At 40.4% G+C, this 17,061-nt stretch overlaps 1 protein-coding gene across 2 annotated transcripts; it reads right to left on the bottom strand.

Annotated features, from left to right (window-relative positions):
• Positions 1–2,615: 2,615 nt before the first annotated feature.
• On the bottom strand, positions 2,616–16,641 carry LOC103039757 (zinc finger CCCH domain-containing protein 6). Of its 2 annotated transcripts, none has more exons than XM_049481464.1 (12): positions 16,164–16,641; positions 12,587–12,797; positions 12,364–12,486; positions 12,064–12,274; positions 11,808–11,953; positions 11,604–11,732; positions 10,982–11,095; positions 9,424–9,534; positions 9,065–9,282; positions 7,580–7,983; positions 7,010–7,192; positions 2,616–5,335 (listed from the first exon to the last, which is right to left on the bottom strand). In XM_049481464.1, exons 1-12 carry the CDS (start codon positions 16,247–16,249, stop codon positions 3,762–3,764), a joined length of 3,510 nt encoding a protein of 1,169 aa, XP_049337421.1. In that variant the 5' UTR covers positions 16,250–16,641; the 3' UTR covers positions 2,616–3,761. The 2 variants fall into 2 exon arrangements, with proteins under 2 accessions (XP_049337421.1, XP_049337422.1); XM_049481465.1 differs by having other exon boundaries at positions 12,064–12,271; positions 16,164–16,640.
• Positions 16,642–17,061: the final 420 nt, after the last annotated feature.

Here is a 17,061-nt window from a genome sequence, read left to right as displayed (position 1 = left end):
TCGTAAATCACTTGGGTCCTACTTTCTCTCATTTCGTATCAGTGCGCGTCATTCTGACAGCGAGCTGCGCACGCGTCAACTTGTTCTGTGTTTTGGCAGTGCTTAGCAGCTGTGTTCAGACTAGCAACGCAAACGAGCTAACTTTAGGGAGAAGTCTATTGGCTTTTATAAGCTTTGTAAACATACATATATATATAGCTAGGTGTGTGTGTGTTAAAATGGTGCGGACTTGTGACTATCCAGGCTGTAGCAACAAAGATGTGGCTGATTCTCCGCAGAGTTTTCATCGTTTTCCTGTGACTGATGTTGCTCTGAGGAAACTTTGGGTACTAGCGCTGGGCATCCATGTGGACACAAAAGTGGAAAAAATAAAAAAGCTTCGTGTTTGCAGTGCGCACTTCAGCGATGATGACTTTTTATCCACATGTCCTGGACAACGACAGATGAAGAAACGGATTCTGAAGAAATCTGCTGTCCCTGCACCCCAGGTAAATAAAACTGTAGCCTACCAATGTTCTCTACAGCATTCGCTCATAGCGTAAAAAAAGTTCTCAACACACCAGCATTCAGGAGTGCAGGGAAGTCACTGTTGTTTGTGATGCAAGCAGCTGCCCCGCTGACATCCTCATCAATGGATAGGTCTTGCATCTCGGGCATAACTAAGTCCCACTCGTGGCAACAGTAGCATTCCACCTCGGTCTGCATTATTTCGCACTTGAAACAAGTGCACCAGGATTTGTCGGCCACCCTGGGTATCGCAGCTCCAGCAGTGGCTCCAGTTTCATCTTCCACCACTTCTCTGTCCACCCTCTCTCTTTCTGCCCGATCTAATTCCATTTGGCGAAGTTTAACATCTGTATACTCGGGTTCATAAAGATATCCCCGTGGCTCTGAGCGGTGATCAATGTTTTCCTCGTCACTCTCGTAGTCAGACATGTTCTCGAGGCGAGAAGTAAACAAAGCGACCCAAACACGTAGGCTAGCTGTCAGGTTGCAGCGCTGCGCGCATTGATATGGAACGAGAGAAAGTAGGACCCAAGTGATTTACGAGGCGTGACTTCTGCAGGGTTAGTTTTTTGTGATGTAAATAAATCACTCTTTTGAACACGTACTGCTTTGGGAAGAAAAAGGAGTTATTTTCCTGACCCCAGCAAACATGCCGGACTACTTTCGCTTTGACCTAAACTGGACAAGAACTCGGCTCACAGGACGCTGTGGGGGGTAAGTCAGTGTGGATGCACGACACTGGTTATGATGATGCCATACAGACTCATGTCAAAAATACCGAACTATCCCTTTAATGGACTGTTTTAGGGGTGTGTCCAAAATGACCGGATTCCAGCTTTGCTCATGAATATTCATACATGCAAACAGCATGCAAATATCTCTCCTCTGATTGGCTAGGAGCACTGCGACGCCCCTCCGCCGCTCTGCCGCTCACTGCCTCCCACCTCCTAACTGATTAGCGGTGATGTTGCGTCGCTTCAGCTCCGCCTCTGGGAGTTTCTCGAGCCAAGGTGGGCTGGTCTGTGAGTTTCTGCCTACGTAGGCAGAAAGATAATTCAAAATTCACCCGTTTTTCGGAGGGGGGGAGGGGGGATTTCTTTGCTTAGCTCCTGCAGACAATGGGGGCTGCAAAACAGTTTAATGTGCAGGTGTACACATTCAACTCGGAGAGACCTAACGTTACTGTATTCCACAAAAAAACAAGAAAAATGGGATTTTCGCGGAAGGTGAGCTTTAAGGCTTGCAGACCCCTATGTTCAGGTTTAGTGGATTTGCCATTGATTTGAACAGATCACATTACTAAACTTATGACTATGGTAGGCCAGAAACCACAGCAAAGACACACTGACATACACAGACCAGTATGGTTGTACAGTATGATGCACAGAACTATTGTAGGTTATTGCTACATCCCCATTTGGAAGATAATCACAGTAGAAGCAAAGAAACTATGCCACCTTTTCAAATATGAAGCTTTAGGCAATTGCAATGTCATGATAAACAGTGAATCTGGAACAGTTCTGCATTTTCATTATCCTGTTAATATGAAACATTACACTGTGTAGCCAAATTATCAGCTCATTCGAAAAAAGTTGCACTTATTTTGACTTCCAGGCAGGTAGCTAACATTACTCATATATATTTTATTGCTCGCCTACCTGCTGCTAAATTACACCATTTGAACTTGTAGGTCTAATTTATCCAATAATAAGTAGAACTTGCCCCTGCTTTCTAATTTCTTCCTTTCTCTCTTCTTTTATTTTCTGGATTCCTGATGGGTAACTCTGCTTTACGATGACTGAAGTTTCATATTTTGCCGGCTGCAGGAATCAGTAACCTGGCTGGCTGGTTAGTGTCAGAAACCAGTGGGAGGGGTCCCATTGAGGGGGATTCCAATGCATTGACCATCACAGAATGGAAAGAGGCGCTCACACACTTCTCCCATTCAGTTTATGACCAGTTGTTGTCTGGGGGCACCAGGCCAGTTCAGACACTAGACAATTGATTGATTTGGCCTGCATTAGCTAGCTTTTATACTGTGGTATACCGCCCAACCATAGTTAGACATTTCCAAAACACAGTTACACAGAACACTATTAACAACCATCTGAAAAGTTAGATATTTTTCATTTTATTTAAGACACAATAAAAAAGGCAAAGTAACATGACTGATCTTGCAATGTCCTTATTCCAAGATGTAAACAAAATCAGAATACAAAAAAAAAACTTCATGACCCAATAAAAACATTAATAGAAATGCAGACTGATATAAGGTGCTAAAAGATTTTAACAAGCTCTACTTTATATAAGAAACCAAAGATTTTCTTATATTATTTTGATATTAGTTTGAAATCTAGATTAACCGTAGCTCGTATTGTCTCTTAGCACAACGATGACAGTAATAAAGTATGCTTTGGAGAAAAAAAGAAAATAAGGCAAGACTTTATAATAAGGGTCACAAATAACAGCACTTTCACCAGAAATAAATATAGTTAAAGGATTAAGTAAATGTCTCAACTTTATTAATAGACACTAGTTAAATTATTACATAGTGCTAGATTTTGATGATTAAAAATGATGTAAATAATGATGAATTAAGACCATATAATTAAGAAATGAATAATTACCAAACAGCTGTCAGAACTGTTAATTGATGTACCCTTATTATAAAATGTTACCCATAATAAAATGGTTGTGGTATATTAGCCATGTATTTACACACACACCTTTTTGAAATTATTACAATAATTTGCTTTGCACAATGTTATAAAATGTCTGCTATAATCGTACCACAGCTGCATGTCACACATACATCTTTAAATGATATTTATGTTCAACTGCAATACATTATGCTGTACATACCACAACATTTACATCACTATCAATACCTGTGTGATAGTTTCCCCCTCATATCACATTTGTAATTACAGGTGTACACCACCAGCAAAGTCTCTGCCAATGCAATTCACTGCAGCATTCTGAAAAACTGTATATCTGTAACTTTCAAGTACTATGTCTGTCTAATCTCTCTAACTCCATAACTAATTCAGTGGCACAGTCAATAGACAAAGAATAGCATAATATTGGAGGCATTATGCATGGAGAAGTGCATGTACAAAACAAAAAATATATAAATAAATATGAAAATACTTCACAATGTTACAGTAAACTACAGTAAAACTGCAGGGTGTGATGCTTAGCGGAGATAAAGTTCCACATTGAGTTGTCAGCACTCACACAAACACAAAGAGTGTTTACTGACAGAATGGTGAAGCTGTGGGATCAAAGGTCTTGAACACATCCTTAAGTAGCCTGTCCTTGTTGTCTCCTTCCTTATCTTCTTCTTTATCACCATGACCGTTATCATCATCTGCAACCTCTTGGGCTCCGGCGGTCGGTCCGCTCTGCCGGTTTTGGCGAGGGTCTGTGTATGCTGGTCGCATCAGCCCTGCCAGTGGCAGTATGGGTAAATTATGCAAAGCAGGTGCGGCCACGGGGGTGGGCAGGCAGGGAGATGCCAGCTCTGCTTTGGGCAGGAGCTGACCTGGCTGGCAGCAGCTGCTGCTCTGACTTTTAGAGTCTTCATCAGAAGCTTTGCTGTTGTTTTCAGCTGCTGTTTCTGCTAATTGGTGGGGTGGTGCTTGGAGATGTTGAGGTGGAGGGCTGCCATGTTTTACCGGCTGCTTTAGGATGCCCACCTTTTTCTGAGGATCCTCAGCCTCCCATTTGGGGGACGAGAGTAAGCTTTGGTTGCGAGGATCATACAAACTGATACCTTCGAGCAGTGCTGTTGGGCTTTCCAGACCTTTTCCGCTGGAGGAGGCCAGACGAGGGGCGTAGGGTGGCAGCTTCTCAGAATCTGGTTTTGCAGAAGCAACTGGTTGACTGGTGGACCCAGCTGTCCTACAACCTTGCTGCAACCTTGGATCCACCACCCCAACCACAGAGGAACCCTCTCTCATAGAAGGCAGCTTAGAATCTAGACTTGCCGAACGACTGATCCTGGGATCTATCTTGTGGGTGCGGGGGTCTGTTGGCTTGTCCACACTGAGACGAGACTCGAGAGTCCTGCCAGGAGGGCTATTCAGTCTAGTTACACCCTCTTTCAGGCGGGCAGCTGCAAGACGAGGGTCTGGAGGGCCTAGCGCAGAAGACTGGATGTGGTCCGGTGGAGACGAGAGGCTACGATTCAGCTGGGCGTCCGCAATGAGGGGTGGCAGAGGCAGGTTAATAGAGGGATCCTGCCTGGGAATCAGCAGTGGGATGAGGTCTTCTGCTGCCCACACTACACTGTGAGCGAAGGCAGGCCGCTGAAGGAGGATATCGACCCGAATGTGGCTGAACTGCTTGATCTGACAGCGAGGGTCCCTCAGTATAGCCCTAGGACTGGGATCCAATGGGATCAAGACAGCTTTCTCTCTCAGCTCCCTCTCTCCCTCCTCATCCTCCTCTCCAGCAGGAGCCTTCAGAGATGAGGAAGAGCCTGGGTGGTGAAGGGGGCGGTGAGAACCCACCTTTATGGAGGAATTTGACTCTGCTGGTTTCATCTTGCGCGGGTCTCGGGCCATCCTGGGGTCCAGAACAGCAGCATCAGCATGAGCATGCAGCTTAGGTTCGACCTTCACTCTGGGGTCATTAGACGAAGCCCTGTAGTCCTTGTGGTGTAGTCTGGGGTCAGCATGAGGGGCTGGGGCGATGCCGAGCTTCTGGAAGTTAGCATGTGGCTGCTGCGTGTTCAGCATTTCGTTCTGTTTTTTAAGAGTCTTTAAGATTGCAGTCACACTGCTGCCATCTTCATCATCACTAGAGTACCAATTTGTACTTTCATCTGGGGAAAGAACAATAAACAAAAACAACTGTTACAAAATCAATTATGAACATTATTTTTCTCGTAAAAAAAAAAAATAATAATGGGTATTTAAATGGTAATATAGGAATCAGTGTTAGATTATATTAATCATTTTTTATTTTATTTATTAATTGTATTTATACTAGTGTTGTGAATTGCTGTAAAACTATTTTATTCTGACCAGTGAACAACTACATCTTTTTATCATTGTGTAAATTAAACAGCCTTACTGTACCTTTGTCTGACTATTTAGAAAAAATTAAATAAAAAAATCTATTACAAAACTACAATATAAAATTATTTTATGAAGAATTTTGAACATTTTCAACATTACACAGAACTTACTGAGACAAAGCAAAAAGTTGTTTTTTAAATATAAATCATATAAAAAATATATAAATACATTGCAGTGTTGGCTCACCTCTGCAAAATGACCTCCACCACTGCTTTAAAATGTTATACATCGTCATGTAGTCACAATTACAAAACTCTGTAGGTGAATTTAAATTTTGAATTTTGACACATTCAGAAAGAAAAGGTCACTGTATTCACTATATTCACTATATTGCCAGAAGTATTCACTCATCTGCCTGTGCATGCATATGAACTTTAGTAAAATACCATTATTAATTCATAGGGTTATGTATGAGGTAACATGAGAGAATCTTACAGCTATAAAAGCTTCTACACTTCAGGGAAGGCTTTTCACAAAGTTTCGGAGTGTGTTTATGGGACCATTTTTCCAGAAGCTCATTTGTGAGGTCAGACGCTTATTTTAGACGAGAAGGCCTGGCTTGCAGTCTTGCTGCACAGTCATGTTGGAACAGGAAGGGGCCATCCACAAACTGTCCCCACAAAGTTGGGAGCATGAACTTGTCCAAAATCTTTTGGTCTCCTGAAACTTTAAGAGGAACCGAGCTCAACTACTGAAAATCAATCTCACACCATAATCATAATGCACCCTCCACCAAACTTTACTTTTGGTACAATGCAGTCAAAGAACACATCTCCACTGCTCACAAGTCCAGTGTTCGGTGATGTAAGGCTTGGATGGAGCTGCTCGACTATAGAAACCCATTCTATGAAGCTCTCTAAGCTCTACTGTTCTTGACCTAATCTGAAGTCAAGTTTGGAGGTCTGTAGAGATTGACGCTGCAGACAGTTGGTGCCAGACCTCTGCGCAATCAGTAAATGTGACACCTCAGTAAATGTGACACAACTCTTGTTATTATACGTGGTCTACCACTTTGTAAATGAGTTGCTGTTGTTTCAAGTCACATTTTGTTATAAATATCACTGACAGTTGACTTTGGAACTTTTAGTAGTGATGAAATTTCACAGCTGGACTGTTGCACAGGTGCCATCATATCCTGGTACCATGCAAGAATACACTGAGCTCCTGAGAGCGACCCATTTCTTCACTAATGTTTGTAGAAGCAGTCTGCATGTCTAGGTGATGCTTTTATTCACCTGTGCGTATGAAAGTAATTGGAACACCTGAATTCTGTGATTTGGATAGGTGAGTAAATGTGTCTGGTAATATAGTGCATACACACAAACTAAGAATGATTGGACTTGCTCAGTTTCCCATTTCTAATCCAAAATGACTTAATTGTTAGTAGGTTAGCTGATTTAGCTTCTCATATCCTTTACCTTTGTCTCTGCCAGTGGGTAAATGGCCCTGAATGTCTGGTCTGTGAGAATCCGAGTCCTGCTGGTTCTGGTTCATGTGCAGAAGCAGGACTTTCTGAACAGCAGGCAAAAAGTCCTGCATGCCACTGTGGGACCCAGCACTGCCCTGTTGGGGGTCCTGCATGGACCCTGATGGACTCTCTTCTAAGGAAAAGTAAAAGAAAAGACCATTGCTAAATTTGCAACTTGCGATTAATTGTAATTAGTCTTTGTAGTCTATTTAAAAGCAGTTTATTTTGTATTTATTTTGCTTTTACTGTAATTACTTTTAAATGTTTGTTTTTAATTAATAAGCATGCATTAAATATGCTTCACTTAAGTTTTGTGGTATTTTTGTTATTACATTACTTTATTAATATACAATTTTTTTCTATTGTTTTTTACAACATCAGGATTTTGGTAGGTTACTCTTTACAAAATAGACACATATTTAAAGTTTTATTGTCATAACCCCAGAAATATTGTTATTGCAAAAATACCCTGAAATAATCTGATATTACTTTATGAGTAGCAATTAAATATGAGACCTACCTGCTAAACCAAGGGAGTGGCTGCTGAACAAGTTCTTAAAAAACTCTGAGGGCATGTTCATCTGTGTCTGAATGTCAGACTGAAATGATGAACTCTGCAGGCTCTGATGGTCCATGTGCTGAAGGTTGCCATGGAAGTGCTGATTGGGGAGTAGAGGAGGGCCCTGCCCAAATCCTTGTGGTGGGATTTGTATCTGGGGGCTTTGGGGAAGACCTGGGACTGGAAAGTGGGTGGATGGGCTACCCATGGACCCGGGTGACACTGGCGGTGGGGGTTGATGATTGTGGCCTGGAGACATCATGGTCCCAGCTTGCATGTCCTCTGCAGAACCGATGAACTGAGCATCACCCTCACTGCCCTGAAACTGTCCAGCAGGGGGTGATGTACTGTTGTAGAAATTGGGCCTGAAACAGAGAACCAACATCACCAAGGAGGTTCACCACTGCAAAGGTACAATTATCCAACAAAGAACATTCTACAGATGGACCAATCAGTGTTTTTAGGGCCACATTAACCTTTCCAGACAAACCTGGTCATTTTCACCCTGAAATAGTAAGACCAATGTGAAACTCTGGAAGATAGTTTGAGCATTGTCATCTCAAAGTGCACATGTACAAGTGTCACATCGCAGGACGTTCAATGTGGAAGCCCTGTGATTTTTTTGCATTGAATATAAATTAATCAAAAAGAAAAAAAGAAATAAAAATAACAAAAAAATGAAAATTCTGAACATAGGACCCTGACAAGGTCACATAAGGCAAATTTAACCATACACATTGTGCCAAAACTTCACAGAAAATTCGAAAGAAAATTTGGTGCAATTGTTTTCATGTAGCAAATTTAGAATATATATGATTTCTAGTCTTTAATATCATAGTATCATGTTAGAACATTAATGTCTTAAAAAAATCTGGTCAATTTTTTTTTTTTACCACAATAACAAAACATTGCAATGTCAAAGTTTTTTCAATATCAAGCAGACCAAATGAATACTCATAGCTACAAAACTAGACTGTGGAGCTTAAAGTGGAAACAAAAGAGCAGATTATCCAGAGCTAAAACTCATAATTCAACAAATATTTGGAATGAGAATGGTTAAATATGGTCTGCAGCGTTTGCTGGTTTGTGTGCTTGGTGGTGTTTGTTAACATTGCTACTCATTTTATGGGCTAAAAAATACAGTTTCAAGAGTTGTATTTTACGACTGGCAGCTAACAAGCGCTATTGCGAGTGTCTGCAGATGTGCTCCGGAGTTCCACTTGCAGATGAACAAACTGTGACCGAGCAGTCCCAAATGTGAGACACAAAATGTTTGTTTCTCCTAAAAGTGATATGATCGGCTCAAAGCATCGGCCAACTGCAGATAGCATATTCTGGCTGATACCAATACACAGCCAATCGATCTTTACATTTCTAAATAAATACCTGGGGTAATTTTCAGTTTTGAGGATTTTTTTTTTTAGTTTTCAAAAACAAAAGATGTACCTTAAAGCAATCTTCTGTGCCAAGTCCACAGTAGGATGTACTTTGATCTCAAACAGGGAGGGGATCTTTTTGCTTCCGTCCTGGGGGCTCCCTGAGCCAGGTGTTGGAAGCAGCCCTACCCCTGGTGGTGGTTTGGGTATGGGAGCTATACCATGCTTTCTCAAATCCTCCAGTTCCAGCTCATCATCATGGGCATGATCTTCGTCAGTGTTCAAGATCTATAAAAAAATAATAATAATAATAATAAAAAATAGGAATTTAGGGGAATCTATATGATCTGTTCCTTTTACAACTTGTGAAATAGTGGTCTACAATATGTAAATCCCTGCGTACACTAATGTGTAAATTTTAGCACTAACCTTGGCTAACAGCTCCTTGGTAATCTCAGTTAAAGGATCGTGAGAGAATTTGCAGTTGTCTCCCTGGTAGCACTTCGCTCCTGTGTGGAAGAACTTACAAGGATATTCATTTGCAAACCTAATGTTAAGGTCCAGTAAGAAAAAGAAAATCTTGTACTAAATTAAATTCAGCATGTAAAATGGCCACTCTTGTCCAATTTCAAAACACCTAAAAGTGTTTTCTGCCCCGCCCAATCCTTTCCAGAGGCAAAGCTCTTGCTGGTTGCCAGTTTATGCCTGGTTCACGCTACAGGACAGGAGTGGTTAGATCGCTGTGCCGTTCACACTACATGACTGGTTGTAATCTCAAGCCTGTCTGTTGTTGTGTTTTTCACAGTACATGACTGATCAGCGACACAGATCTGGCTGCTCCTCCACATTTTGTCACAAAAAAAACACAAGAACTAAACACATGCAAGAGCTGGCAATATCATGCCAGAGAATCTCTAGAAAGAAAAATACCCACTCCAAAATAATTATATGTTAATATGAAGCAATTGAGCTAAATCATATTTTCATACTGAAATATAAACTTATGTCAGAACAATATCAAAAGTTCCAGTACCAAATACATAATCTTTAAGGTTATAAGCCTTTTAAACATGATTTCCCTGTAAATTCAGTATCGGCTTACCAACCAGTCAGCTCAGTGTCTTTACTGCCTAAAACCTGTTTACTGTAGAAAAATGAAAATATACAGGTTTTCTTTGCTTTTTTTGGTAAAATACTTTATAAAATCAAAGGAATGTCCTGGACAAGCAAATTACTATTTTTTATTTGAGTCTTTCACTGTTTAGCTCCATTTACCCATATTCATAGAGGACTCACTCATGGTTTCCCAATATCATTTTATAGTAATTTTCTAATAAAACAGTTAAAAAAGGGAAATGGACAAGGTTTCCATAAACAGCTCTCGTCATGCAGAAGATATGTTGGTTGGTCATGAGGTTCTCTCTCTATGCGAATCCATTGGTGGTAGGTAGTCACTGCTCTTGAGTCACAGTCACTGAATATGAAATATGCTAAATGTCAGCAGTTCACACTACACGACTTAGCAAGCGTTGAGTGCTACATGATATTAGCTCGGTTTTTCAGTTGACCACAAAAGGCAAGAAATTTATAGAAAAACTTTAAAGACATTGAGCAGGAGAAAATGACCTAGATCAGCATTCTTGTGTAGTTCGTCTAATGCTATTTTTGCTAACCTGTGCTTGATTGCATGCCTACATTTGCATGCAACCGCAACGCACCTGGCAACCAGGGGTGTGGAAACAGGAATGGGGAATGGGTATTTGGCAGGATCAGGGGATAAAACAAACAGATTTCCTTGTAATGGACAATTTAAAGAAATACTGGCTGAAGCACCGCTGTCAAGAGATGTCAGTGTTCAAACTAAGCGTTCTGTTCCTTTTATGAGTTAGTAAAGTAATATTCTATATATATATATATATATATATATATATATATATATAGATTGATGAAATTAATGTTGAGATGCTGAAAAACTTTTAAGGATATTGTGCATGTAAATGCAGTTTTCCCCTTTCGTGCAGTATCCCTGAACATAGAACTTGCACAGCTCTTTCTTCTTCCCTGGAACAACGTTGTCGTGTTCAAACTTGCACTGGTCCCCCTGGGCAGAGACAATAATGATCACTTTCATGCAATTCCAAAATTCAGACAACATTTGCTACATGTATATCGGTACAAATCCACTGACACTTTTCTTCAACGTGTTCCACTGTGATACATCTCTCAGCTTGCCACGTGAGCGGGTCTGTGACGTTTTTGAATACAAATGATGCAACAAACTAGCCTTGAAGTAGGCAATCGTAATGTGGAGATTTTAAATTTGAATGTATAGTTCTCTAGATCCAGATTCTGCAGTTTTCAGCTTTTCTTTCTTGTTTGAAAGGCATCTGTTGTGCATATGATGCTTTATATTGTGTGTGACAAAGCCCACTCTTCCATAATTGGCTAAGAGCAGCAGAGGAAGTATTCTCATTTAAATAAAGTTGAGCGCTGTTAACCATACGCTGAGGCTGCGTTCAATGCAACCCACCATGCATCACGGCGTGCAGCAGGACTCTCCATTGAAATGAAAAGTGCTAGTAAACACATACTGTATGGCATTAGTTTACCTTGATGCATCTACCCTCAATGAAATATTTGCAGATGTTTCTCCCATTGTGCTCAATAGTATGCTGACTGATGAACTCTTGACTCATTATAGGACGTTTTTTCTGGAAACTTGGCGGGCCTTTGGCTTCCTGCAGGGTAAATGAATACAGAAATCAAATACAGTCACTACAGAAATGCCTTCAACAATGATTTATTTGACTCACTGTTGGTGCTCCATCTCCCCCACGTTCTCCTCCTCTCCCCCGGCCGTGGCCCCAGGTCTTGCTTTTCTGTTTCTTGTTCTTATTGAGGGCACCATGCCCCCTGCCCATCCCTCTGCCACCACGACCTCGACCACGCAGGCCACTAACTGAAATGGACCAACAGCAGTGTGTGAGTAACACAGCACAATGTGACAAATACGAAGATGATGAAATTGTTCTTCTATATTTAATATATTTAAAAAAACACACAACTTACACTGTTGCCTATTCATGCCTTGTCTGTTCACATGCTCTTTATGTTGTTTTCCTTGGCTGGAAGTATTTGAATCCTTTGCTTGCTTGTATTTGGACAGTTCCTCACTAAAGTCATTCTGGTCTTCATCATAGTCATATGTGTCCTCACTCTCGCTGTTTCTTGATCTTTGTGGCTTTCCATGACCCACGCTGTGTTCATGATCATGATCCTGCTAGGAGCAAATAGGAAGAAATCACAAACATTAACGGTCAAACGTGTATAAATAATAATAATATACATGAAGCTGAGGGCAGTTCTTACATGCTCAAACTGCTCATCATAGTCCCGGTAAGTGCCTTTGTTTTTTTTGCTGTTGGGCCTTTCTTGATGGTCGTAATCAGAGCTATAACTGTCTGAACTGGAGTCACTGGAAGGAGAGTGGTGCTGAAAGAAGAAAACATAAAATAAGCCAGAGTACAGTTACAAGAGACACTTCACTGACACATAAAGATAGCTACACAAAATAAGGGAAAGGACATTTAACCTTCTGTCTGTCCCTTCTTCTTCTTTTTGACTTCCGCTTCTCTTTTATTTTCTTGTGTCTTTTCTGTGAGTGTCGGTGTGATTTATCTTCTTTTTCCCGCATTTTTTCTTTGTCTTTTTGTACCAGTTCTGCAGCAACTTCATCATCTTCTTTTTCTTCAATTCCAATGCCCTCATCATCTATCTCTCCGTCCTCCAGTTCACCGTCTTCCCTTAAATAATCAACAAGAACAAGAAGAAACTTTTAAGTATGACACCAAGGAAAGATTTTTTAGTGGCATTGGCCAAGAGAACAATACTGACCTATATGTTCCATGACTTTTAGTAGCATTGTGTACTGGAATGGAAAAGGGCTGCATAATACATCTTTCCAGCAACAATATCACTATTTACATCTGAGCAAATGTCACATCACAGAACATGCAATATCAAATTACATTTACTGCTCAATAAAAAGAAACATTCACACTGTGTTCATTTTAAATGACTATATTTACCAGATTATCAACTGTATATACTCAATGCCATTTATTTTACATCAATAATCGATGCACAGATTGTATTATTAAAATCATAACATGTTAATATTGCAGTATATCTTGCAGAGATAAAACTGAGATCCTTTTCTGTCGTCTCTGTAAGGAAGACACCAATATTCAAATATCTCATTACAATCATTGTGGGAGGATGGGGTGTAGAGTTATCACTCAACAACTCAGCTGACATCATCAACAGCCCAAATATTTGAAATTGTTATCAAGGTCAGCAGACTTTTATATCCAATGATAGGCATGTACCTTACTAATTAGGGGTTGGTTTCAAAAAGAATCTAACGATACAATACTGTCACAATACTGTAATTCTGTGATACTCAATATATCGCAGAACATTTTTTTTTTTACAATACTTTAGGTCATCTGTGTTACTGAGGAGGATAAAATACTCCTAAATAAGGAAATACCAGGAATTATGTATTTATTGGTGTTCCTTTTACAAAATACAATCAATATTCTTCACCACAGGTTTACCTTATTCAGTTGATTATAGCACCACCATGTGTAAAGAAGCAGTAATAAGTATTTTCTGTTCTGTGGGATGGTGGTTGTGAACTTTGGCAAAGCATACTGTGATAAATTCTCTTATCGTATTAAAAATTTATTTAATAAGCATATCAAGGATATCATACGTGCTTAAAGAAAACAGACTTAACTGTACATTTCATGATTAATTTGATGTAATAAACACATTATACTAGACTCATTTTTTGTGTTTACTTTCTTTTTATGTTTTTTTACATTGTGGATTTAATATTAAAGCTATAGAGGAACACATGTGGAATTATTTAGTAAACAAAAAGTGTTACTTCATACTCTTGCTCATTCAAAATCACCCTTCTGAGGTGGGTTTAGGTCAGGGGATTGTGTAGGCCAAACACTTTTTTTATAGTATACATGTCCCTTAATTGTCTTGATGTATTTAATATTAATATACAATGTACACTGTACAAAATACATTAAATAAACAAGTAAAGAAAAAACATGAACAAAAAGGGGTGTCTAAACATTTCTTGACTGGTACTGTAACTATAATGTGCCCATATTGCCCAGTCCTGCATGTAACCTGTAATTGCAAGGTAACTTCTGAGTAAGTGATTTATTTAAGTAAAAATACATCAGAAACCAATGTACTAAACACTACCCAACCCCTGAAACCAACTACAGGCTTCAGGACCTGTTCTGAAGTAGTAAATATTTAGGAACAAAAAAATTGAATACTTTAGTACTTCCACTAATTGCAGTTCTTAAAGAAACGTCAGCTTCTACTTAAGTCTCTATCAGAGGTGTGGACTGATAAAGTACATGCAGACTTGTTACTTTTACTCTATTAATTTTTGCATCATTATCTGTTCTTTCTACAAAAATCTATTTAAAAATAGCCCTGTTGCTCCTATTTATTGTCAGCTTGTTTTTATTTTGGCCTCTAATAAAAAAAAACAAAAGATAAACATATACCATTCTAACAGACTATTGCCTCAAGCAAATGCACGCCTCAAGCTACACTCCAGCAGACGTATGTAGTCTAGTATGAAAATGATCCGTGGCTGAAGAGAGCTAAGCTTATTTAATATATTTGCATTGTATTATAATACAACGATTTTTAATGAGCGTATATGTGCCTGAAACAGGGAGCCTAGTGCATCCCAAATTGTTCAACACAAAGATTTCATAATTACATATCACAGTCATTATGTCTTTTAGTAAAATGTGTTTTGGGGAGGGGGGTAGTGCACTATAGGACCCTGTGGTGCAGGCTAAGCTTTTGTCATTAATGCCATTTTTAGAATTACTTTTACTTTTATTCTTTAAAAAGTTTTGAAGGCAGTACTTTCCCACTTTTATTTTTTTTTATTTCACATTTTTATCCCATTTTCTCCCAATGTACACAGCCAATCACCAAACCCACTCATTAGGACTTTCCCTTTCACTAGTGATGCCCCAACACCAGGAGGGTAAAGACTAGCACATGTGATGCATGTGAAGTCAGCCACCGCCTATTTCTGAACTGCAGCTGATGTAGCACTGACAAATATCCAGCACACTCAAAGAAATGCATAGCGAATCAGTTCCAATACATGAGCTCACAGATGCCTGAGCTGCGGACATTACCCTTTGGAGACATAAGGGAGAAAGAGCACCATCTATCGACCCAGAGAGAGCAAGGCCAATTGTGCTCTCTCAGGGTTCCGGCAGCTGATGGCAAGCTACATGAACAGGATTCGAAGCGGCGATCTCCCGATCATAGTGGCAGCGCCTTAGTTCCCTGGACCACTCGGAAACCTTTTTACACTTTTACCTGAGTAAAAAGATTGAAGTATTTTAGTATTTTAAACCCTAGTATCTATACATCTATTTGCTTGATGAATATGAATACTTTTGACTCTTTGGTCTCTAGTACTTTATAAATCTCTGTATATAAAGTTTTTCTAGCATCCACACTGAACAGTCCTGCCGGGAAACCCTTCAATACAGTCCTTTCCCTTGTGAAAGGATTGAAAGGAGAGAAAGGAGAGTTTCCCGGTAAAAGGGGCGGAGCAGTGTGTTTCAGGACACGCGAGGGGGCGGAGCATCCAGCAGCGCGTCATATGTATCTATTCAAATATTCAAACACCCTCCATTCAGAACTCTACAGCTAAAATTACAGTGTAATGTGCAGCTAATGATGGTCTCCGGACATGTTATCCTTTATTTTAGAAGCTACAGCGGGTGTAAACAGATAGCCAGCTAATTAGAGAATAGAAACAACAGCAGTGGGCGTAATGTGAGCTAACCTGCCTTTAATAAACTAGCAAAATAAAAATGCATGCACCAAAACACGGTCAGCTCGGTGTGTATTGTATTGGGTGAGGCCCAATGTCCCATTAAACTAACCTAGCTAGGTTACCTAGTTAACGAAACGAAGCAAGTGCCCTTGAATGTGTAAAACGCTAGTGAAAATAATAAATAAATAAATTAAAAAAGCATCCAGTCAAAACCCCCAGAAACAGCCCTGCACAGAAGCAGATAAGAGTGTTACTCGACCTTTCATCGCCTGCCAGCTCAGAGTCTGGCATGTTTTTGTCAAGAACGGGGTTTGGGGGGCAGGAGAAGAGGCTCACAAAAGCCATGATGGTTGGAAACGGAGCTGCTCTTCTCCGCAACAACACTGAGAGGCTCTCAGTCACTCATGGAGGCGCTGGCCGGCTGTGAGAGCTGATGAAGGAGGGTATGAGTCTGGAGAGAGAAACACGCACGGACGGATACTCGTCTCTACACTGAGAGACGGTTAACAGACACTCTCATGTCACTGATGAGACTTTTATGCTGTGAACACAGCTTTAAAACCCCAGCTCTGTTACCGTCCCGTCGGCGGGCAGCTGCCTCGGAGCGACACTGCAGGCGGAGTGCTGAACAGAGACGGTTATTATTTGCGACGCATTCAATATATATATCTCCCTCAGACATGGCGCCCGTTCACTTTCAGCAAAAATGGCCGCGAGGACGACGAGCTAGCCCAAACGTCCCGCCCGGCCAAAGGGGTTGGACCAATGAAATCGCTTCGGAACACGCAGAACACGCCCTGGTTGCCGCATTTGATTGGTCTAGCCCGTGGCGCCTAAACGCTCGTCACACTTTTCGGTCTTTCTATTGGCTACTGCAGCTGCCTAAATCACAAGCCGGTCACTCAGCCAGACTCACAACAACAACAGCAGCAGCCAGCGGGTGACAGAAACATGCGCAGTTTTCTACTGTAAACCATAAACCACACATAAAAGAACTCCCCTAAACTAGAGTAAAGCTGTTTACAGTGTATACATTCTGCTGTAGGAAAATATTTTTTCTTTCTTTTCAGTCCTCTAACAATAATACGCTTTTAATGACTTTTGGTTCAAAATGATAATGTAACACTATTTCTTTTTAGAAACAGTTTCTAAAATCA

Source organism: Astyanax mexicanus, chromosome 7 (assembly GCF_023375975.1).
Source record: "Astyanax mexicanus isolate ESR-SI-001 chromosome 7, AstMex3_surface, whole genome shotgun sequence".
In the NCBI taxonomy this organism is placed as follows: domain Eukaryota; kingdom Metazoa; phylum Chordata; class Actinopteri; order Characiformes; family Acestrorhamphidae; genus Astyanax; species Astyanax mexicanus.
The sequence above is the reverse complement of the archived record's forward strand: the minus strand, read 5'-3'. Positions and strand labels throughout refer to the sequence as shown.

What these genes read in the sequence shown, in the direction of transcription:
- LOC103039757 (XM_049481464.1), bottom strand. Translation starts at nt 16,249, where the DNA reads ATGGCTTTTGTGAGCCTCTTCTCCTGCCCCCCAAACCCCGTTCTTGAC. An exon ending in GGGGAGATGGAGCACCAACA is followed by an intron (nt 11,733 to 11,807) that starts GTGAGTCAAATA and finishes TTTACCCTGCAG; the next exon opens with GAAGCCAAAGGCCCGCCAAG. An exon ending in AAAACTGCATTTACATGCAC is followed by an intron (nt 9,535 to 10,981) that starts AATATCCTTAAA and finishes ATTAGGTTTGCA; the next exon opens with AATGAATATCCTTGTAAGTT.